The sequence below is a fragment of the Culex quinquefasciatus genome, chromosome 2, assembly GCF_015732765.1.
Source record: "Culex quinquefasciatus strain JHB chromosome 2, VPISU_Cqui_1.0_pri_paternal, whole genome shotgun sequence".
Lineage (NCBI taxonomy): Eukaryota > Metazoa > Arthropoda > Insecta > Diptera > Culicidae > Culex > Culex quinquefasciatus.
Genome location: NC_051862.1, coordinates 107,571,952 through 107,596,775, shown reverse-complemented (window position 1 = coordinate 107,596,775; position 24,824 = coordinate 107,571,952). Strand labels below are relative to the sequence as shown.

The following is a 24,824-nucleotide window of genomic DNA, read 5'->3' as shown; positions in this document are numbered from 1 at the left end:
GAGAAAATCAAGTTTTGTTTCAACGCAAAATCGGCGTTGATTGTATTCAACAAAAATTTTGTTGATTCAAACCTCGTACAGGCTGATTCTACAAAACATTTTTCTGCGTGTAACAAAAGAATGCTCTTTTACGCTGCGTGGTGGTATAGCTGCCTTCGTTTATTACACTGTGAAAATATCCAGGATTACTACACAAAAGTGTGTAATCCTACTTGAACCTACTGCCCAGTCTACTCAATCGGAATTCTGAAACGGAATTCAGTTCGGTTGTTGCGTTTGAAACGGAATACTTAAACGATTCGAATTTAATTCCGATTGAGTTGACTGACCACGGGTATGAATTTTCAAGTAATTTCAATATGGCGACTTGCATCTGAAGAAAGTGAGGCATTTTCGCTAGTTCTAACTGCTCTGTTTTTTGCGTGCACGTCCGCAAACATCGACCACACACATACTAATACAAAGCGCCACAAGGAGGCAAAAGGTAATTACGAATATTTTTGGCACTTTCTTTTCGGTATTGCAAAAACAAATAAAAAAACTAACTTTAAAGTATAGTCTGATTCAATTTACGTTGCTGATTTGTTCGAACATCAATATGGCGACTTGTATCAGAAGAAAATGAGGCATTTTCGCTAGTTTTAACTGTTCTGTGTTCTGCGTGCACATCCGCAAACATCGACCACACACATACTAATACAAAGCGCCACCAAGAGGCAAAAGGTAATTACGAATATTTTTGGCACTTTCGTTTCGGTTTTGCAAAACAATTAACAACACTAACTTTTAAGTATAGTTTGACTCAAACTTTGTTGCTGATTTGTTCGAAAATTTTATCAAAAAATAATAAGTTTTTTTGCAGCACCTCTTTTGAACGGACATTTCTGTTGCCACCTTTTGGTTCCTTAAATTAGCCATAGATATTTTCACAGCGTAATAAACGTAATAAATCATTATCATTTTCTCCGTATTGGAGGGTTAAAATTACTATACCGCTCACGACATAGTAAAACTAACTGCGTTAATTAGTCAATCCAAGCACAGAATGTTTTTAGCAAAAATACGTCGGTGCGTGTTCTCAATTTAACCCTTTAATATGGTAGCAACTACCATGGTTGGGTTTTCAGTTTACCAGCGTAAAAGAGCATTATTTTATTACGTAACGCAGTTGGTGGTGTACACACACTTTTGCGTTAATTTCAAACTGCCTCCACTTCTGCCGAAATAAACAACCGTATACGAAAGAGGCGTATTTACGTATTTGGGCACATACTATATCTCGGATTAGTTTTCAAAAATACGTAAGAGTCAATGGTAAACAAAGCCTTTTTTGCCTCGGTATCCGACCTACTTACGAAAAACCAATTTCAAGAATGCTTAAGATTGTTCATCTACACGTCTTTCAAGTGACCCAAACTAAAAATGAATGAAATGTTATTACAATTTGGAGAAAAACGAATCTTAATGTCGGAGATCACGATGGCTCTTATGGCTTTTTGAAAACTCAATTCGAATTTAATTCCGATTGAGTTGACTGGGGAGTACAGCGTAAAAGAGCATTATTTTATTACGTAACGCAGTTGGTGATGTGGGTTGAGGGTGTGGGGGGTTCGAACGAGTTATATATATATACGATATATATTATTTTTTGATCAAATTTTCGTTAAAATCAGCAACAATTTCAAGTTTGATAGTCAAACTATACTTAAAAGCTAGTTTTGTCATTTGTTTTTGCAAAACCGAAACGAAAATGCCAAAAATATTCGTAATTACCTTTTGCCTCTTGGTAGCGCTTTGTATTAGTATGTGTGTGGTCGATGTTTGCGGAGGTGCACGCAGAACACAGAACAGTTACAACTAGCGAAAATGCCTCACCTTCTTCTGATACAAGTCGCCATGTTGAAATTACTTAAATATCCTTAAATATGAGTCAAACTATACTTAAAAGTTAGTGTTGTTATTTGTTTTGCAAAACCGAAACGAAAGTGCCAAAAATATTCGTAATTACCTTTTGCCTCTTGGTGGCGCTTTGTATTAGTATGTGTGTGGTCGATGTTTGCGGATGTGCACGCAGAACACATACATACATACCAATCAGCATAGCGCACCAGGTACGCGTGCTGTAGCAAGAAGACGCTTCCATCTTTCTCGGTCTTGTGCTGCTACTCTCCAATTTCCCAGGTTACAGATCTTCCGGATATCACCATTCACTTGGTCTCCCCACCGTGCGCGCGGTTTCCTGCTCTTCTGCCTGTTCCGCCAGCTGGTTCAGCGCGGTCAAATAGCAGTCTTACAGGCTGGCTTTCGTCCATTCGGGCGACATGGCCGGCCCACCTGAGCCTCCCGATCTTCGCCTGGGTGGCGATGGTCGGTTCTTCAAGAAACGCGTGCAGTTCGTGGTTCATGCGTCGTCGCTACACTCCGTCAGACACCTGCACTCCACCGTAGATCGTTCGTAGCACCTTCCGTTCGAAAACTCCAAGGGCACGTTCGTCCTCTTGCCGCATCGCCCAGGTCTCGTGGCCATAGAGGACTACCGGTCTAATCAGTGTTTTGTACATCGTCAGCTTCGTGCGGCGTTGCACTCGATCCGAAGTAAGGGTTTTCCGTAATCCGAAGTACGCACGATTTCCAGCAAAAATACGAGTCCGGATCTCTTTGCTGGTGTCATTGTCGGCGGTTACCAGAACACAGAACAGTTAAAACTAGCGAAAATGCCTCTTTTTCTTCTGATGCAAGTCGCCATATTGAAATTACTTGAAAATTCATACCCGTGGTACTACCCAGTCAACTCAATCGGAATTAAATTCGAATCGTTTAAGTATTCCGTTTCAAACGCAACAACCGAACTGAATTCCGTTTTAGAATCCGATTGAGTAACGTAACGCAGTTGGTGGTGTGGGTTGAGGGTGTGGGAGGTTCGAACGAGTTAAGTATTTTTTTAGCGTTACGTAATAAAAGAAGTGTACCTAAATGAGCAGGCATTCGTTGGTTGGTTTCTAGCCGAGTTCTAACACAGTTTCCATTTTCTTATAGATACATAAATGTAGTGACATTCTAGCAGGATTCTTACAGAACGGTTACGGTGTTCGCTTAATAAGCGAATGGTCCTGGGTTCGATACCCATCTGCTCCCAACGAGAAAGTTCTGGACTCACTGAATTTGGAAATTAATGAAAAACATGAAGCTCACTGCGGGGTTCGATCCCCTGTCCTTAGGATTGGCAAACAAAATGCTTTCCACTTTACCGTGGAGCATTGGTAGCTTCAGTAGGACTTAGACTGATATAGTTGAATCCAAGAAACGGACGAGAATAAGGTTGGATGCAAGTTGAATATCAGAACATACAAGAATGCATTGAATTGCATGCATGCAGGCGCATTTGAAATGAACCTACATTACCTCGCTATAAATAGCCTGGGCGACTGATAGAATTCATCCAATAAGAGATGAGAAGAATTGAAAGCTTTCCCATTAGAAATGAGAACTTACGAAGAATTCGAACAACAATGCAACGGTCTTTACCGCTCGCCTAGTGTGGATCCTCAGACCATTCAATTTCCCAAAAACCGTCCAACTTCAAGCGAAACTTACTTGAGGATACCGTGGAGATTTTCCATTAATATTCTGAAAAAATTGGAGCATCAACACTTCCCGTCTTCCAAACCCCTTTCCTTGTCCCTGGTGCGCGGTGGAGATGGGAGCGGCCGGCAATGGACGGATGCCATGGTGGTGAGAATCTGGTTCAGGTGGAATTGGTTCTATTCCCAATTATCGATTCCTAGGCAACTTGGGCTTAGACAATCATCACATCACATGGCAAAAATCCAGTCTGCAATCCGCTAAATTCTCCTAGCGAAGCGAACCCACACCAACAACTGCGTTACGTAATAAAAGAAAAAACAAATAACAAACCTAACTTTCAAGTATAGTTGACTGGTAAACTTGTAATTGTTGCTGATTTGTTCGAACATTTGATCAAACAAGTTTTTTTTGCGGCACCTCTTTTTGACGAACATTTCTGTTGCCACCTTTTGGTTCCTTGGATTAGCCATGGATATTTTCATAGTGTAATAGTGAGTTATCTAAGCCCAAGCTAACGCACACTAGCACTCCATTTGTTTTGCTGGCGGGTACAAAATTTAACCTCAATGTTTTTCGTGTACGTTCACGCAATACATGCGCACGTAGATAACTCTATGAACAGGGCAGCTACCACCACGCAGCGCCACCAGCGTAAAAGAGCATCTTTTATTACGTAACGCAGTTGATGGTGTAGGTTGAGGGGGTGGGAGGTTCGAACGAGTTAAGTATTTTTTTTTTTTAATTTGTATGGACATTTTAAACGAAGGGGGAGGGGGTCAAAAAATCCAAATTTTAGCGTTACGTAATAAAAGAAGTGTACCTAAATGAGCAGGCATTCGTTGGTTGGTTTCTAGCCGAGTTCTAACACAGTTTCCATTTTCTTATATAGATATATAAATGTAGTGACATTCTAGCAGGATTCTTACAGAACCAGCTCTGCTATAATATTTCGTGCCTGGGCAACGTTATTGCTTCACCGAGTAACAGCATTAAACTTTTTTTAGTTCAACTTTAGTTATTTATCAACCCACACCAACAACTGCGTTACGTAATAAGAATGCTCTTTTACGCTGCGTGGTGGTATATAGCTGCCTCGTTTATTACACTGATTTTCACAGTGGATTACTACACAAAAGTGTGTAATCCTACTTGAACCTACTGCCCAGTCCACTCAATCGGAATTCTGAAACGGAATTCAGTTCGGTTGTTGCGTTTGAAACGGAATACTTAAACGATTCGAATTTAATTCCGATTGAGTTGACTGGGTAGTACCACGGGTATGAATTTTCAAGTAATTTCAAGGCATCTACCACCACGCAGCGCCACACTGAAAGCCATGACCATGGTAATTAAAAAAAAAACATTTGCTAAAAATGCTGCGTATTAAATTAACTGTGGCTTTTTGGTAAAAGTAAACGCAAATATGGTAAAATGTACCATGTTTCCACAAAATTGCATGGTAGCAATTACAAAATCATTATCATTTTCTCCGTATTGGAGGGTTAAAATTACTATACCGCTCACGACATAGTAAAACTGACTGCGTTAATTAGTCAATCCAAGCACAGAATGTTTTTAGCAAAAATACGTCGGTGCGTGTTCTCAATTTAAGATGGTAGCAACTACCATGGTTGGGTTTTCAGTTTACCAGCGTAAAAGAGCATTATTTTATTACGTAACGCAGTTGGTGGTGTACACACACTTTTGCGTTAATTTCAAACTGCCTCCACTTCTGTGAGTAGTGCGGTGCCTGTGTGGACGCTCAGTCCTGTTTTTTCGTGTTATTTTCCGTCTCTTTTGTGTCGCTGTTCGAGTGCATGGGGTGATTGGTCATTATAATTAAATAATGGCATCAGTAGTGCGGTGCCTGTGTGGACGCGCAGTCCTGTTTTTCGTGTTATTTTCCGTCTCTTTTGTGTCGCTGTTCGAGTGCATGGGGTGATTGGTCATTATAATTAAATAATGGCATCAGTAGTGCGGTGCCTGTGTGGACGCGCAGTCCTGTTTTTCGTGTTATTTTCCGTCTCTTTTATGTCGCTGTTCGAGTGCATGGGGTGATTGGTCATTATAATTAAATAATGGCATCAGTAGTGCGGTGCCTGTGTGGACGCGCAGTCCTGTTTTTTCGTGTTATTTTCCGTCTCTTTTGTGTCGCTGTTCGAGTGCATGGGGTGATTGGTCATTATAATTAAATAATGGCATCAGTAGTGCGGTGCCTGTGTGGACGCGCAGTCCTGTTTTTTCGTGTTATTTTCCGTCTCTTTTGTGTCGCTGTTCGAGTGCATGGGGTGATTGGTCATTATAATTAAATAATGGCATCAGTAGTGCGGTGCCTGTGTGGACGCTCAGTCCTGTTTTTTTTTTTCGTGTTATTTTCCGTCTCTTTTGTGTCGCTGTTCGAGTGCATGGGGTGATTGGTCATTATAATTAAATAATGGCATCAGTAGTGCGGTGCCTGTGTGGACGCGCAGTCCTGTTTTTTCGTGTTATTTTCCGTCTCTTTTGTGTCGCTGTTCGAGTGCATGGGGTGATTGGTCATTATAATTAAATAATGGCATCAGTAGTGCGGTGCCTGTGTGGACGCTCAGTCCTGTTTTTTTTTTTCGTGTTATTTTCCGTCTCTTTTGTGTCGCTGTTCGAGTGCATGGGGTGATTGGTCATTATAATTAAATAATGGCATCAGTAGTGCGGTGCCTGTGTGGACGCGCAGTCCTGTTTTTCGTGTTATTTTCCGTCTCTTTTGTGTCGCTGTTCGAGTGCATGGGGTGATTGGTCATTATAATTAAATAATGGCATCAGTAGTGCGGTGCCTGTGTGGACGCGCAGTCCTGTTTTTCGTGTTATTTTCCGTCTCTTTTGTGTCGCTGTTCGAGTGCATGGGGTGATTGGTCATTATAATTAAATAATGGCATCAGTAGTGCGGTGCCTGTGTGGACGCGCAGTCCTGTTTTTCGTGTTATTTTCCGTCTCTTTTGTGTCGCTGTTCGAGTGCATGGGGTGATTGGTCATTATAATTAAATAATGGCATCAGTAGTGCGGTGCCTGTGTGGACGCGCAGTCCTGTTTTTCGTGTTATTTTCCGTCTCTTTTGTGTCGCTGTTCGAGTGCATGGGGTGATTGGTCATTATAATTAAATAATGGCATCAGTAGTGCGGTGCTTGTGGGACGCGCAGTCCTGTTTTTTCGTGTTATTTTCCATCTCTTTTGTGTCGCTATTTGTGTACATGGGGTGATTGGATTTCTTCTGATTCGTGTTATTTTCATCTCTTTTGTGTCGCTGTTTGTGTGCATGGGGTGATTGGTCTTCTTCTTCTTCTTTTTTCTTTATTTTTAGTTCGCGCGTTCGTTGGCCAATGAGTTTATTTTTGTTCTCTTTACATAGTTTTCGATAGAAACGATCCGAATTCTTTTTTTTCGAGACAAGCAAGTCGTATTGCTGGATTAAGTCCTTTCTATATCATCGATGATCGGAAGGCACGCCGACGAATATGTTTTAAGGCTTATGATATAAAATCATTTTAATGAATAAAGCCCTTCTTACATCACCGTTGATCGGAAGGCACGCCGACGAAGAATTTCTGGAGGATCGCGGTCGAATTAATACTATATTTAAAATTCTAGATAGCTATCTTTCGGATTCGATTGTGAGTAGCGGGACTTCGCGGTTACTATGCAACGTATTTTTTGGAGTCTTTTTATATTTTAAAACTATAAGTCCTTCTTTTATCATCGTTGATAGGAAGGCACGCCGCCGGTTAAGTTCGTTTCAGTTATTGTTTTAATTTCATTACAATCGGTTACGTGGTGTCCTGTTTTCTTTTCGTTTATATTCGTTGATCGTGATAATTTATTCCAACTGGCAGCTTTAGTATTAACTCATCTACTATTTTTGACATTTGCTCGCGTTATCTTAATTGTACCAACAGTAAAATATACTGATAAGTCCAGCCCATAGCACTACCGCTCGGTTGGCACGCGTTCGATTAAAACAAACTTTTTAAATAATCAATTATTTATCTTTCCGCAGCCGGCTGCCTAAGATTTAAAATTTCAATAGATAAACAAAATGCTCATGGTCACATCACTGCCACTCGTGAATCCTGACCTCATACCCATCTACTAACCCCCTCAAAACTCATGTGATACTTTGTCGGAGAAGCAGTCGATTGGGCGGTCTCTATCACTCAAGTATCGGACTAACATTCCCATCCACTTCCCCGTGACCCTACCACTGGTCGTGGCCGGCGCCGGTATTGATCAGCATGATAGGGGCCTTTGAGAAGTTGCGAAGCGAGGAAAGATAGCACCCACTTATCTTCCACGGCTCGTGGATGTAACTTCTGGAGGTCCTGGTCAATAACGGAGTAGCAACTGCGGGTGGGCACCTATGCTTATGCTTATGCTTATGCTTATGCTTAATTTCAAACTGCCTCCACTTCTGCCGAAATAAACAACCGTATACGGCGTATTAACGTATTTGGGCACATACTATATCTCGGATTGGTTTTCAAAAATACGTAAGAGCCAATGGTAAACAGAGCCTTTTTTGCCTCGGTATCCGACCCACTTACGAAAAACCAATTTCAAAAATGCTTAAGATTGTTCATCTACACGTCTTTCAAGTGACCCAAACTAAAAACATAGAATCCAACTGTCAAAAACAAGTTGTATCACTTTTTTCTCGAGAACAAGTAGCGCCGCGTATCGGCGATGGTATACTTTATTATGCCACTACTCTGGCATAATTTCAAGAAAGTGTTGGTAAAGGTGGCAACAACACCATTATTGATTTTTATTCGGAAGATGTTAATTAATTAAAATTTGTTTTATTCTTGGCATCAATAAAACGAGAGTGAAACACGCAGATGAAGGGGCAGTATGGAAAGTCTGCTGCTATATTTTTCTATGGTTCTAAACTTTCACAGCGCTTTCAAACTTCGTTTGATAATTTATTTTTGATCAACATATATGATTTGTTTTACCACAATTTTTGCATCGCATTTCCAAAGAATTGCAGTTGAAAATCAAATTTTATTCTTAAAAAAAAAGAATCTCTCCATATGGCGAGCGCTTGAAATTCTAGGTGTAAATACGAGTATCCTGCGCTTTTACCTTGTGAAATATTTTCAAATACTTAAGTTTCCATGGCGTCAAAATTTTTGCGCTTGAAAGAAGATTTAGTTGTTTGATACTAGCAATAGTGGCCAACTGAGAATACAGAACACGATCTAGTAGTATAAAGGTACTGCGAACGGACACAGAGGATAAATCCCGAAATTAGCGAGAGCTTTATTCTCATAGGTTCATTTTCAAAACAGTTCATCAACCAAAAAAAAGTGCCGTTATCGAGACTCGAACACCTTTGACTTTCCAAACCGCGCCCTCGCCGTATCCGCCACCAAAGTTCGATGACTATGAGATGGTCATTTGGCAATAAAAGCCACTCAATTTGATGAACAAATAAACACAATTTCGTGGTGGTTCACCCGCGAGAGGTTTTTTTTTTCATTTAATTTCTATGTTTCTATCCTCCAAATCGAGTCGGCTGTTCGATATTTTTGAGCACGTGGTTTTAAGCTTTTGACAGCTATCAGTTGTTCCAATTCGCGAATTCAGATTCGCTAATTCAAATGTGTTAAAAAAGCAAAATTGGTTGGAATTTATTGGTTTCCTAATTTTTTACAAGCGATTATCCTCGTCCGAGCCACGTAGCCTAGTGGTAACGCTTCCGCCTCGTAAGCGGTAGATCGGGGTTCAAATCCCGACTCGGACCAACACAACTGGTGACCTTTTCCTTCTGGATTCGATTGCTTAGTAAAGGGAAGGTTGTGTATCGTCACAAACTGGACCTTATGGAATGTTAACATTAACCTTAACATGTTAACATTACAGTTGAGAATGAAACTGCCACTGAATCCGCTTTGTAAATGCCGGCCCCGATACTCTTCAAGGGTGTTTCCCTCAGGAACTGGGAAAGATTTACTTTTTTTTTATTATCAGCGACACCTAATTTTTCAATTTTGATCGACATAATGTATAAAAAAAAATCGTGTTTGGTCGCTTTTAGAATAAATCAAATTGATAATCCTTTAATTAACAAAAAAAGAATGTTCAAATAGATGCACACACTGTACATTTATCCACAAAACCTTGTGATTATTTATGCAATTGTTTTGTAATAAAAAGGAAGAACCCAAGACGAACCTGATCAAACAGCTGAGAAGAATGATTTGTTTGAAGGTTGTTTAAGGATTTTTGTATGCTCCTGAACCAAGTTTTATATGCAGTTGTTTCAGCTAATGGGAATATGAAAGGAGCAGGCAAGAAAAAATGTTGAATTATTTGAGCATGATTTTTCATTTATATTGTTCAGTATTGGCTGCTAATATACAGTACCATGTAGCCCTGTGGTAAACCTTCGGCCACATAAGTGGTAGATTGGGAGTTTAATACTCGGCTCAACCCAACACAACTGAAGGAGGTATTAGACTATGGCAAACAAATAAACAAACTCACACTTTTTCGCGTTTGACAGTTTGCCAGCATGGTGTTAAGCTACACATAAAGAAAAAATACTGTAAATTTAAAAAGATCGTTCGTTGGATTAAAAGTTCGCGTTGGTGAATATTCGTAGAAAGTAAGTAAGTAAGTAGACAAAAACATTAAATATAATTTGTACCAGCCTAATCATGATACATTATGAATTTCAATTTCTTAAGTTTTTGTTCATGTATTGTTTAAATCACACAACTTTTGAGGTGACTTCGGCTGATAAATTGACAATTTTGATGGATTTTGTTGTAACGTTTCGTCGGTAAGTTTAAACAAAATTGAAATTGACTTCATAGCTGTAGGCCACTATTACTAGTATTTTCCTTTTAAGTCCTAAGAATCCTAAGTGTTTGAGTACGGCACGGAGCGATGGCTCCGGATACCCATATTTACTCTTAGCTACCTAATGGCATAGACAAAGACGAAGTTACAAAATGTTAGCCAGACATGTCACACTAATTTTGTGCTATGAAATGTTTAAAAATTAAAATAAATGTTTTAGAGGATTTAACTTCAATAGAAGATTTTAGGATTTTACAAAGGACAACACAAAGCAACATTTAAATAAACGCACAAGATTTTTGACAGCTGTATTTTTTCAAATTCTCAGGCAATACCCAAGTAACCATCCAGCACTAAAAGAAATCATAAATGAGTTGCTAAACAGCATTCACCAGCTAATCAGTCATAAAACAGCTAAGGTTATTGCAAATTAGCTCTAAAACAACTGCTCTATTAACACTGGAACGCCCAACGCATGTCCAACTTACACGGACGCCCAAGCATCCCAAAAAGGTGGAACGGTAGCTTCAACTCGCTGGTTCTCGGGCATTACTCAACCAATCGGGACGATTCTTGTTTCCAGTGATTTGTAAGAATGTCCTAATGATCCTAAAATTTTGCAGAACTTGATTTGAACAAATCTGTAATTTCTGCGACCGAAAACAGCGTTCCACCTTTTTTAAAAACACTGCCTCCGCAGAATTATTGGCGATTTTTTTTTACACGCGAAAAAAAAAGTTGGAACGATGTTTTTGTTCGCAAAAATTACAGAAATGACCAATTTAAGTTCTGCAAAGTTCTAGAATCATCTAGACATCCTAACTAATCACTGGAAAGAAGAATCATCTTGATTGGTTGAGTTATGCCCGAGAACCATTGAGTTGAAGTTACCGTTCCAACTTTTTCGGAGCCTTGGGCGTTGGAATGTTAATAGCCGGAATAGTGCTGATTTGATGCTGTTGCTAGCAACACTGCAACAAAATATTTCATCAAACTGGCAACACGATTTTGTTCCATGTAAGAGCGAAAGAGAGAGCACCAACAAACAAAATCAAAAATATTTCTTACTCTCTCATCCATTAAACCAAAACAAATGGTTCGAGGAGAAAAATGCAGTCAGCTGATAACTTTGTTTCCAGTTGAAAAAAAAAACGTTTGCATCATGTTGGTACGATGTTGGTAAGTTGAATTTTATTAATTTTGAATTCATAATTATAAAAGAACTACTAGCGTTCTTTTACTACCGTTGCAGTGACCACCAGCAGCTGACGTTAACTTACGGAAACGGAGGAATACATACCATACCAAACAGCTTAGAACACCATACGCGGTGCCCGTGCTGTATCAAGAAGGTTGTTCCATGTTGCTCGGTTCTGGGCTGCAGCTCGCCAGTCTCCTAGGTTGCAGATCTTTCTTAGGTCCGCCTCGATCTGATTACCCCATCGTGCACGCTGCGCTCCTGCTCTTCGGCCAGTGCCGCCATCCGGTCGCGCGCGGTCAAAGAGCATCCTGACAGGATGGTCTTCATCCATCCTCGCGACATGGCCGGCCCACCTGAGCCTCCCGATTCTCGCCAGGGTGACGATGGTCGGTTCTCCCAGCAGCGCGTGCAGTTCGTGGTTCATGCGCCTTCGCCACTCGTTCTGAGCTGTACGTACTCCACCGTAGATCGTTCGCAGCACCTTCCGTTCGAAAACTCCAGGGCTCGTTCGTCCTCTTGCCGCAGCGTCCAGGTCTCGTGGCCATAGAGGGCAACCGGTCTAATCAGTGTCTTGTACAGGGTCAGCTTCGTGGCACGTTGCACTCGATCAGATGTCAAGGTTTTCCGTAATCCAAAGTAGGCGCGATTCGCGGAGTGGATACGAGTCCGGATCTCTAAGCTGGTGTCGTTGTCGGCCGTTACCAGCGATCCCAAGTACACGAATTCGCTCACCTCCTCCAGCACATCGCCATCCACAGCTAGAGGGGTGAGTCTTGGGGGGTCAACGTCCTTTGAGCCCCTCCCTTTCATGTACTTTGTTTTCGTCGTATTCATGGCCAATCCAATTCGTCCTGCTTGCGTCTTTAAGGCGGTGTAAACCCTTTTCACCGTCTCTAGGTCTCTCGCTATAAAATCAATGTCGTCCGCATAAGCAAGAAGTTGGACTGTCCTGTTGCAAATCGTGCCTCTCGTGTCTATACCCGCTCTTCGCACAACTCCCTCAAGTCCGATGTTGAACAGCGCATTGGATAAGCCGTCACCTTGTCGTAACCCTTGATGCGATTGGAAGGGGTCCGCTAGCTCCCCTGCCACTCGCACGTGACACATCACACGATCCAAGGTAGCCTTGATCAGCCGAGTCAGTTTGTCCGGAAATCCGTTCTCGTGCATGATCTGCCATAGCTGTTCGCGGTCGACTGTATCGTACGCTGCCTTGAAATCGATGAAGATGTGATGTGTGGGCACGTTGTACTCACGGCATTTCTCGAGGATCTGCCGGAGCGAGAAAATTTGGTCCGTGGTGGCCCGAGCGCCAGTAAACCCCGCTTGATAGGGGCCCACGAACCTCCGTGCGTACGGTGTCAGCAGACGGCAGAGGATCTGGGAGAGGATTTTATAGGCCGCGTTGATAAGCGTGATACCGCGGTAGTTGCCGCAGTCCAGCTTATCGCCCTTTTTGTAGATGGGGCACACGACACCATCCATCCATTCTGCTGGTAGTTTCTCCTCCTCCAGATCATAGAAATCACCAAGTGGATCGCCCTCGCCAACTGCTCTCCTCCATATTTGAAGAGCTCACCGGGTAACCGATCTTTACCGGCGGCCCTGTTGTTCTTCAGCTGCCTGATCTCCTTCTTCACCGTCTCCAGATCAGGTGCCGGGAACTGTTCGTCGGCAGCGGGCGGTCCAAGTTGGGCTTCAAAGCCGTCTCCATGCGCTACATCGCCGTTGAGGTGCTCGTTGAAGAACTGCTGCCACCTGTTCAACACCTCGCCTTTGTCCATAAGAAGGTTTCCCTCGGCGTCCCGACAAGTGTTGGCTTGCGGCGCATAGCCTTTGCGGGACCGGTTAACTTTCTCGTAGAACTTACGCGTCTCGTTCTGCCGGAACAGCTGCTCCATTTCGGCGCGATCGCGATCTTCCAGCTGGCGCTTCTTGAGCTTGAAGACCGTTCTCTGCTGTTTCAGCGCTTGTTTGTATCTGGCCACGTTCTCATCAGTTGCAGCTCTCAGCTTCACCGCATAAGCTGCTTTCTTCTCGTCAAGTAGCCGCTGGCACTCCTCGTCGAACCAGCGTTGCTTTCCAACTCGGACCGTACTACCTAGCGCGGCTTCAGCGGCACTGCCGATGGCCGAGCATATTCTGCTCCATCCATCGTTGAGCGAGGCAGCGCCGAGTTCCTCCTCCGTTGGCAGGCTCGCTTCCAGCTGCTGCACGTAGTGCTGAGCCGCAGCCGTGTCCTGCAGCCGCTCGGTGTTGAACGGCGGTGGGAGCCGGCTCCGTCGTCGGTGATACGTCGTCGACAGTTTTGAGTGCATGCTTGCACCCACCAGGTAGTGGTCCGAGTGGATGTCCGCACCGCGGTACGTGCGGATGTTCCGTATGTCCGAGAAGAATCGGCCGTCGATGAGGACGTGGTCGATTTGTGTTTTTGTTCGTTGGTTAGGCGATGTCCAGGTGACTTTGTGGATGTCTTTCCGGGGGAAGAATGTGCTCCGTACCACCATACCGCGGGAGGCTGCGAAGTTGATGCACCGCTGGCCGTTGTCGTTCGTGACGGTGTGCAGGCTGTTCGGCCCGATCACCGGCTTGTACATCTCCTCCCTTCCTATGCGGGCGTTCATATCTCCGATGACGATCTTGACGTCCCTCTGCGGGCAGCTGTCGAACTTCTGCTCCAGCTTCGCGTAGAACGCTTCCTTCTCGGCATCGGATGATTCCTCGTGTGGGCAATGTACGTTGAAGATGTGATAGTTGAAGAAACGGCCTTTAATCCTCAATCTACACATCCGGTCGTCGATCGGCTCCCAATCTATCACACGACTCCGCATCTTGCCCAACACTATGAAGCCGGTTCCCAGCTTGTTTTCGGCTCCGCCGCTCTGGTACATGGTGAGCTCCAAAGCATCATCCTCCCACATCTTCGCTCCCTTCCAGCACATCTCTTGCAGCGCTACAACATCGAAGTTGCGGGTTTGAGCTCGTTCGACAGAGCGTACTCATACCCATCGAAACGTAGCGATCTGCAGTTCCATGTTCCGAGTTTCCAATCGGTGTCCTTTTCGTGCCTAGGTCTATGCCGTTTGTTCCGGATCCTTATTCCTTCTTGATTGTTCGTAATGGTTTTGATTTCGGTATGCAGCCGGATTGGGGCTGCGATACCTAGTCTCGAAACGGAGGAATAGTGGCACATTAATGCAAATTTCATGAAAACTGGAACATCCGGCTTCGTGCACTCAACATGGACATTTCTCGGTTGTCCAGGATAGTGATTAAAAGTGGTGATTGAAAGGAACATCCCGAGGAACGTCCTCCAACTCTCCGAGATGCGGTGGGTCGGTGCGGTAAAAAGTGTTTAATTTTATGCCTAGGTTTAGGCAGTTATGAAGGCTGTGCAATTATTGTATTCAAATTTTAATAAATTATTCAGAATCTACAGAGGAATGTTTTTGATTGGAATGGTTGACTGGATTATGTCCATATTTAGCAGAGTCCATGCATTTAACTGAGCAACAGCACTGTTTATGTAGCTCTGAAAACCATCCTGTGAATCCATACCTCAAATAGCCGTGAGGACACGGGCTCAGGATTCATCCAACAACAGCAGCATCCAGCATCATATCGACAACACCCGCAAATTCAAGCAAATAATTCAACTTCCCCTCTCAATCAGCTGAGTCGGCATAGTAGTAAACAACCCAAAAATAGAATTGAGTGAAGCAGAGAAGAGAGAAGGAAAGGGACAACAAATTTTTTGCCTCTTCAATTTTTTGACATTTTGCAGGGGTGTAGCAACAACAGTAGGGCCTCAGCTGTAAAACAGAAATATAAAGTCCAAAACCAGCTGCAAATGAGTTGTAAAAGCGCATTTGGTGCAGATGTCAAAACAGTTTAGCTTTTTCCCGCAGCTGTAAATGCGTTGTTAGTGCTGAACAGTGACACGCAGAACACAGAACAGTTACAACTAGCGAAAATGCCTCACCTTCTTCTGATACAAGTCGCCATATTGAAATTACTTGAATATTCATACTCGTGGTACTACCCAGTCAACTCAATCGGAATTAAAATCGAATCGTTTTTGATAATGTAATTTTGATCATGTAATGTAATGTTTTGGTAATCAAAGTAATTAAATACAAAAGCAAAGTAATTACACCAATTAATAATCTTATGTTATTTATGTTAAGGAGTCTAGAAATCCGATTTTTGCGTTACGTAATAAAATAACGCTCCCTTAGGCTTATCTATTTTGCATAACTATTTTGACGGCTGTGACGATAAATTGAAGAACTAAAAAAAAATCTGGAGTTTACTCAGTCGTAATGCTAAAGGGGTAAAGGGGCATCTTATAGAGTTATCTACGTGCGCATGTATTGCGTGTACGTACACGAAACATTTCTGTTGCCACCTTTTGGTTCCTTAGATTAGTCATAGATAGTTTCACAGGGCAGCTACCACCACGCAGCGCCACACTAAAAGCCCGACCATGGTAATTTTAAAAACATTTGCTAAAAATGCTGCTTATTAAATTAACTGTGGATTTTTGGTAAAAGTAAACGCAAATATGGTAAAATGTACCATGCCTCTACAAAATTGCATGGTAGCAATTACAAATTCATTATCATTCTTTCCGTATTGGAGGGTTAAAATTACTATACCGCTCACGACATAGTAAAACTGACTGCGTTAATTAGTCAATCCAAGCACGGAATGTTTTTAGCAAAAATACGTCGGTGCGTGTTCTCAATTTAACCCTATAATATGTTAGCAACTACCATGGTTGGGTTTTCAGTTTACCAGCGTAAAAGAGCATTATTTTATTACGTAACGCAGTTGGTGGTGTACACACACTTTTGTGTTAGTTTCAAACTGCCTCCACTTCTGCCGAAATAAACAACCGTATACGAAAGAGGCGTATTTACGTATTTGGGCACATACTATATCTCGGATTAGTTTTCAAAAATACGTAAGAGTCAATGGTAAACAAAGCCTTTTTTGCCTCGGTATCCGACCTACTTACGAAAAACCAATTTCAAGAATGCTTAAGATTGTTCATCTACACGTCTTTCAAGTGACCCAAACTAAAAATGAATGAAATGTTATTACAATTTGGAGAAAAACGAATCTTAATGTCGGAGATCACGATGGCTCTTACGGCTTTTTGAAAACTCAATTCGAATTTAATTCCGATTGAGTTGACTGGGGAGTACAGCGTAAAAGAGCATTATTTTATTACGTAACGCAGTTGGTGATGTGGGTTGAGGGTGTGGGGGGTTCGAACGAGTTATATATATATACGATATATATTATTTTTTGATCAAATTTTCGTACAAATCAGCAACAATTTCAAGTTTGATATTCAAACTATACTTAAAAGCTAGTTTTGTCATTTTCTTTTGCAAAACCGAAACGAAAATGCCAAAAATATTCGTAGTTACCTTTTGCCTCTTGGTAGCGCTTTGTATTAGTATGTGTGTGGTCGATGTTTGCGGACGTGCACGCAGAACACAGAACAGTTACAACTAGCGAAAATGCCTCACCTTCTTCTGATACAAGTCGCCATATTGGAATTACTTGAATATTCATACCCAGTCAACTCAATCGGAATTAAATTCGAATCGTTTTTGATTATGTAATTTTGATAATGTAATGTAATGTTTTGGTAATCAAAGTAATTAAATACAAAAGCAAAGTAATTACACCAATTAATAGTTTTATGTTATTTATGTTAAGGAGTCTAGAAATCCGATTTTTGCGTTACGTAATAAAATAACGCTCCCTTAGGCTTATCTACACGCAAACCAGACGATCTCAATTTTGAGATGGATGTCGCAAACCGGCTAAAAGTGAAACCACTCAACTTTGAGATGAGCAACTTGATCTCAATTTTGAGATCCAGAAGGCGATCTCAACGTTGAGATGAATTGGGTAGGGGGGAAATCGCCGGGAATGCGGAAATCGGTTCCGGAAGGACTTTTTCTGATCAAATAATGTAGAATAAATGAAAATCGAAAAGTTTTCTCTTTATTTGAAGCATTTTTACCATTTTACATGAAATAAATATGAAGTTACTGACAAATCTACAGCCGAGAGGACAAAGCGGACCCTAAGGAACAAGGCTGAATTGCCGGAACGCGGACAGCTGCCGAGAGGACGACCCTCCGGAATGGGGCCGCTGCTGGGACGCGCACAAACTACTGCCGGAAGAACGACCCTCCGGATCGTGGTCTATTTTCCGAAACGCGGGCCGCTGCTGGGACGCATATTAACCACTACCGGGAGGATGAACTTCCCACCTTCTGGAACGCGGACGAGTTGCCGAAACACGGACTGGCTTGGACGCGGACAAACCGCTGCCGGGAGTACAAGCTGGAAACGGTAGAGGAAAAAAAGACAGATAACATCTAAACCTAACCCCACTTTATAGAATAACACTCAAAACAATCTTTGCTGCCCAAAAAACTACTTTTTACTTATTTATCTAAGAAGAAAAACTAATATAAACTTGCTCATCGCTTACCTGTACAAATTTTCATACTACTAATTCACGCAATTTCACAAATTTCTCTTATAAACAAGGACCAAACTTCCACGTGGTTTGATCTTGACAGCGACCTTTGACAAACTGCAGAAGACTGATTGAAAACCGCTAACAGTCATCTCAACGCTGAGTTCGCTCTTGCCAACTCAAAATTGCGAATGTAAACAAAAGAAACTGATCGCAAAAATTGAGTTGGCAGAATCGATCTCGTTTTTGCGACGTTTTTCTCAAAAATTGAGATCGAATGGTTAGCGTGTATTTTGTATAACTATTTTGACGGCTGTGAACCCGCCTTACCTTACCTTTCTAAATATGCATGCCTTGCATGGCTTTCTACCTAAGGTACTCGCGATTGAGTGTGTAGTAGTGCGGTTGTCAAAATCGCTACACGCTAACCAGGCGATCTCAATTTTGAGATGGATGTCGCAAACCGGCTAAAAGCGAAACCACTCAACGTTGAGATGAGCAACTTGATCTCAATTTTGAGATCCAGAAGGCGATCTCAAAATTGAGATGGGTTGGGTAGGGTGAAAATCGCCGGGAATGCGGAAATCGGTTCCGGGAGGGCTATTTTTGAAGGAATATAATAAAATAAATGAAAATTGTTTTGATTGAAAAGTTTACTCTTTATTTAAAGCGTTTTTTAACCAACCAACCATTGAAAAATAAGTAAGTCTACTGCCGTGAGGACGGCCCTCCGGAACACGGTCGAGTTGCGGAAACGCGGGCTGCTGCTGGGACGCGCACAAACCACTACCGGGAGGACGACTCTTCTGAACGCGGGCCACTGCTGGGACGCGCACACCAGTGCCAGGAGGGTGACTTTCCGGAACGCGGACGAGTTGCCGAAACACGGGCTGGCTGGAAAGCACACAAACCACTTCCGGGAGAACGAGCTGGAAACGGTATAGAAAAATAAACGTATGAAAAATAAAATCGTGTGTGGTGGAGGAGCACCGGGGGTGCTTGGACCTACGGCATATCCGGTCGATGTGGTCGGAAGAATGTTGGCCGCGTTGGAGATCGGAGCATTCGCTGCTGGACTTTGAGAAGAGGTTTGTCCTGGAGCCGGTGTGTAGGTCGGCGCTGGACGATGTCGAGACCAGTGCGGTCGAGATCGACGTGGTCGGAGGTCCGTGCGATTGGCTTAGCGTGGGATATCCCGAACCTGGATTTTGTTGCTGCGTTTGCTCCGCGTCGACCGCAAACCCTTTTCGCCACCGCCCGCGGCTGTCGCTTCTTCCAGCGTCAGCAGGATCGGCGTGTTTGTTGCGCTGCCCCGCTTGCCGTTGACCGACGGCGACTGCACCCATCAATGAAATAAAGTTGCGTTAAATTTTCTTGGACCCAAGTTTCACCATCTGGTTTGCGTGGTAATTTACTTACATTGAATTTAAAATTATCAAAGCGATCAATATTGAAAAATCTCGATCAAAATCATCAATGCTGTTATATGAAAAGTTGAACTTGTAGTGATCAAGACGTTGCTCAATATCTTCCATTTAGTTGAGTTAGTTTCCCGATACCTATGTACTAAGTGCAGGGTCCTTCCGTCCCGTCTGCTGCGCCGTGACCAGGATGAACTGGAGGTCTTCGAGGTCTCCAGAGTCGGCCACCCGGAAGCGCTTGTTCGTCTCGGGATGAGTGGTCCAGGTTGAGTCGTTGTAAATCCAGGGGCGTTGAAGTCCCAGCTTACAGAGCTCCCAGGTTTGCCGATGCAACTCCAGCTTCTCCGGTGTCAGATAGTATTGAACCAGAACAAATTTGTTCTGTGATCGGATGTTGAGCTCCGCCGGAGTTACAGGCCTCTTGAGAGCACGCACGCAGCCGATGAACCTTTGCTTGTCCTGAACCCGCCAGAACTTGACCAGGACAGCGTCAGTCCGCTTGTTTTGCTTGAAAACTAGCGGCCGCACTTCCTCCACGTCTGTAGCGGCCCATTTCGGTTGGATGCCTCGAAGCCAACCAGCTCGCCGACCTTGGTGAAGGCTTCCAGATGTTGCTTGGGCTGCTCCAGTTAGAGGCCCTTGATGAGGACTTCCTTCTGAAGCTGGGCCTGCTTCAGATCTACCACTTCCTGCTTGAGCTTCCGGTTTTCCACCGTGACGGCGTCAACGCGCTGAGACAGCTCCAGCAACTTCGCCAGGAGATCCTTGTTAAGGTTCTCCAACGAGTCTAGCTTGGCCAGCTTAGCGTTGATCTCCTCGAGCTGCTGCGAGATGTTCGAATTCTGATCCGCTGCTGCTTTGTTTTCTTTCGAGGACTTGGACGTTTGAGAGCGCCGACCGGACATCCTAACCTCAACTCTTCGCCAGTGAGACGATTGGAAAAGCAAGAACTTTCCCACCGAAATGGGCCGCTACAGACGAACCTTCAACAGTCCCGGGACCGCAAACTCCTCAACAGCCGGAATACCGAAAAAGATGCGAGAAAAACGCACGTTAATTATTAAATCAAGCAAAATTTCGCGGATGTAAACAATTCTCAACTTTCCTGTGTCAGTGTTGTCTGAGGGACAACGATGCCAGCGCCTTGGCCCCTCGGACGGTGTGCTTAACCTTGGATAGTGGTGCCTTCGACTGGCTGGAGATTGTCCCCGAACTGTCCGTTGCGCTTGAGTGTGAATCGGCGGCCGGTATCGCCGAAGACATCTGGAACGGGCCAAGACTTCCCACGCAACCGTTGGAAAACTGCTTTGACGAGTCAATTCCGGTCAGATCTTGGGTGGACCCGGCCAAACCGGGCGCTGCCAGCTTGTCCTCGATCACCTTCTCCACCGACAAGAACTGCAACTCCGCTCCGTCGAACCATACGCTGACCTCGTACAGCGCATCCTAGGAAGTCAGTGCCTGGGTGGGGTCAAGCTTGTTGGCGGCGGTGGTTGTCGTTGTGGTCAAGGCTGCAGTGGTCGTCACATTTGCTGGCGTCTGCATGGCAGGATTTATCGTCTAGCTCGGATCCTGACATGGAGGAGATTCCGTTGAATTTGCGGGCGTTGCTGGCGTACAGGTTGGTCCCCTCTGCGGTGTTCAGCGCCGAGGAAGCTGTAAGAGAATAATATTCATTAAATAACACTTCCCTGCAAGCCAATTCCCCAACCGGTGCAACAAACCTGTACACGAATTGACCTTCGACGATTCCGAAGACTGCTTTCTTCTTTCACCGACGAGGCAGCCGATTCCTTGCTCGTTTCGGGAGCATCCTTCTTGGGCTCTCCGAGATGATTTCGAACTGCTTTTGGATCGGGGTCGAGTTGTACACGTTGCTCGAGCTGACGGTCGCGTTCGGTGTGCTCCTTCCGTTCGAGATCAAAACCAACTGCTGCTTTAACCGGTCGGCAATTTTGTCCGAACTGGACGTAGGCAGCGCACACTCGATGCTGTCGTCCAGCACCTTGGACTCATCGGCGGCCGGCGCCGGTGGCACTTCCTCGGCGTCAACATTGTTTACCAGGGCCGACACCGTCGTGGTTGTGTTGTTCGTTTCACTCGCGCTATCGACGACATTTTCCAACTTCTCCGCTGCTCCCTCCTTGGCAAGAGTGGAGGCCTTCTCTGGTTCAGCTGCTGGAACCTCTTTCGGGGAGTCTCCTCCACCTCCACTCCTGCACTGATAGGCCTCCTTCTTGGCACAGGGAGTCTTGGAAACTTCGACGGCCGTGGACGCCTCCACAACTGGTTCAACTTCGCTTCGTCGGCCTGCGGTTCGGCCGGAGTTGGCGCTGGGGCGGCTGCCTCCGGTGTGGAATCTACAAACTTTTTCCGGCTCGGCAGCAGGCTTCTGAGGAACGGCTCAAGCTCTTCGTCCTGCGCCGTTTTGCTGAACTTGCCGCCTGCGTGTCATGATCTGCCGATGACGATCCGTTCGTCGTCTTATCCGACACGCTAGATTTTTCCTTCTTGTCATCCGCTACTACTGCACCGTCAACTTCCATCTTTTTCTCCAGAAGTTCGTCCTCGTCAGGTTTGTCCAACCCGTTCTGGTGGTTTGCCTCCGCCGGAGAAAGATCATCCTCCTTCTTGTCCTCATCTTTCTTGGAAGAAGAAGTCGTTGTCGCTGATTCTTCCGCTTCCCCCTTTTCGATGGCCTCCAGCCGCTGGAGCAGATCGTCGTTTTCCATGTCAACGTCGTTTGTGGCCGCCAAACTGCCGTCGCCGGTTTTCTTGGTGGTGGTGGCGCTGGCTGTCGTTTTTGAGGGTGACGAGGTGGCGATCTTCTCCAGCAGGTCGTCCTTCTCAATTGGGACAGCTTCCGGAGTGTTGGTGGTCTCCTCGCCACCTCCGCCCTTGAGCGATGCTGCAGACTTGAGTTCTTCAGCAGCCTTCTCCTTTAATACGGCCGGATCCGTCGTTTTCACCGGAACCTGCGGAAAAATGACATGATTAGAACTAGAGTTTTCCGATTGCGCTGGAGATTTTTCCCGCATCTGCGAGTAGTGGTCAAATTCCGCCCGACGAGTACTTAAATTGTTGTGGTACTTTGACCAGTCACCAAATGAACAACAGCGCCGTTCCTTCCTCTAGCATCTGTTCCGGCTCCGACTTCGAAGTAGATTAGATACACCCGCGTGATGAATAAATAAGTGCCACGTCTTCCGGTCTTCCCCCGCGCTACACAAGATTCCTCCAAGTCTTGTCCAGACACCGCAAATTGATCCGGCCCTTTGTCAGCCAGAAAACCACGCCCCGCTGCCGGATGAGCTGGCCCTAGGAGACGGGTGGACTCGCCGATGGAAGTCGTCGCCACCGCTCGGCAGATGCCGTATTCCTCTAGCTGGTCGATGTTCGATCAGCGTTACCGGGAGCTGCACTCCGTCACTGAAAAAAAATAAAAAGTTGGACCACTTTTTAGTTTTCCCGCTTTGTCACCGGAGAAGATCGTTACGGAAAGAGAACCGTAGATGAGGATAGGTCGGATAGAGAACCTGTTAAGTTCATTGTCCACTCGAATCTCCCTTTTTCTTACATTCACGGTTCTCTTCCCGATTTGACCTTTCCCGAGAACTTCCTTGTTAACTCGAGTTAACTCGATCGTTTGCACTTCTCAGCTGTCAAAACAGAAATTAAAATTTTGCTAAGTCCAAACATTTCGTCACTACAAGAATGCCAAAAAAACAGCTAAGTGTCATCGCAAAATTGAGTTCACATTCTCCAACTCAAAATTGCGAATGTAAACAAAACAAACTGATCGCAAAAATTGAGTTCACTGAAGCGAACTACTTTTTGCGACGTTCATCTCAAAAATTGCGATCGCCTGGTAAGCGTGTATCTCTGACTCTCTCACTCCACTGACATTGACATTGTTTATGTTTTGGTTTTCCTGGCACGGTCCTTTGTTCTTTTGTTATTGTTTTGGTTTTAGTGGCACGGAGTCATGCACTTACACTAATGCAAAGCAAGATGACGAGTACCTTTGATATACAGCCTTGCCTTGGTGCCATATTACAGCACGATAAATTGAAGAACAAAAAAAAAATCTGGAGTTTACTCAGTCGTAATGCTAAAGGGGTAAAGGGGCATCTTATAGAGTTATCTACGTGCGCATGTATTGCGTGTACGTACACGAAACATTAAGATTGAGGTTAAATTTTGTACCGCCCAGCAAAACAAATGGTGTGCTAGTGTGCGTGACTTCGGCCTTAGATAACTCTATTGGGCTGACAAAAACTTTATGTTTTCAGCAAAATTGATATGAGACATGAAGAAATTGTTAAACAAACATATGATTGTGAAAAATTAGGAAGATGTATACATAATTATTATTATTTGTGTTATTTATGTTATTTATATTATTTATGTTATTTATGTTATTTATGTTATTTATGTTATTTATGTTATTTATGTTATTTATTCAATTCAATTCAATTCAATTCATGTTTATTTGTACTAATCAGAATACAATTTGCTTAACTAATAACAGAATGCAGAGTTTTGGAGATCCTTACAACTACAAATTAATTCAAATATAATCAATTGGATGAAATAAATTCAGTTTCAGTCGGTTAAGCGAGAGCAGAAAAAACTTTCTAAAATAACTGCTACTATTACTATGGAAAGAGAAGGAGGATAGGAAAGCTTAAATATATATCACAGAAAAAAAATCAGTTCGTTACTGAAGGCGAAGACTGTTCCACAGTGTGTGAGCTTGCACCTATGCAGGGCATAGGTACTTCCCCATCAGCTCTTGCAGCGCGAAGAACTGCTCCAGCTTGTTTCGGCAAGTGTTGAGTCGCGTAAACATGTCCCTCGCAAGGAGAGGAATTCGGTGAGGGTGAATAAATCACCATCACTGTTGCTGTCCGGGGTTGGACCGTTTGCGGTAGCCGCCACGCTGGCGTAGTACGCCCGAATCCAGGAGGATTCGTTTGACGGGGTTCGGTCGAGGGTTGACCTGTCGAAGTCCTTGAGGAATGTGGTGCTGGCTTTTCCTCTTCTCCAGCGCCTCGAGGTAGGTCTTCCTAGCGGTGCACCCGCGGTAATTGGCAGTGTGGTTACCGTCACAGTTAGCACACTTCACGTTCCGCTTGTTCTGCTCGGCTTGGTTGTCCTTTCCCAGGGATGCTTTCTTGGGCAGCGTGCATGCAGCCGTGAGGTGGGCTGCGCTGCACTTGACACACTTCGGTGCCAAAGTGCAGTTCCGGGAACCGTGTCCAAAACGTTGGCA

General features: G+C 44.1%; 2 protein-coding genes across 2 annotated transcripts; both read right to left on the bottom strand.

Annotated features, from left to right (window-relative positions):
- Nucleotides 1-18,804: 18,804 nt before the first annotated feature.
- LOC119766196 lies at nucleotides 18,805-19,241 on the bottom strand. The gene is made up of 2 exons (XM_038250628.1): nucleotides 19,138-19,241; nucleotides 18,805-19,057 (listed from the first exon to the last, which is right to left on the bottom strand). The coding sequence occupies exons 1-2, from the start codon at nucleotides 19,191-19,193 to the stop codon at nucleotides 18,805-18,807; spliced, it is 309 nt and encodes a 102-aa protein (XP_038106556.1). The 5' UTR covers nucleotides 19,194-19,241.
- Nucleotides 19,242-19,277: 36 nt separating this feature from the next.
- LOC6051967 lies at nucleotides 19,278-24,401 on the bottom strand. The gene is given in 10 exon segments (XM_038250627.1): nucleotides 19,278-19,464; nucleotides 19,703-20,088; nucleotides 20,187-20,467; nucleotides 20,682-21,097; nucleotides 21,099-21,240; nucleotides 21,322-21,941; nucleotides 21,991-22,524; nucleotides 22,627-22,678; nucleotides 22,889-22,978; nucleotides 24,331-24,401. Coding segments are annotated over 10 exon segments (2,748 nt in total). The 3' UTR covers nucleotides 19,278-19,308.
- Between the last annotated feature and the right edge of the window lie 423 nt (nucleotides 24,402-24,824).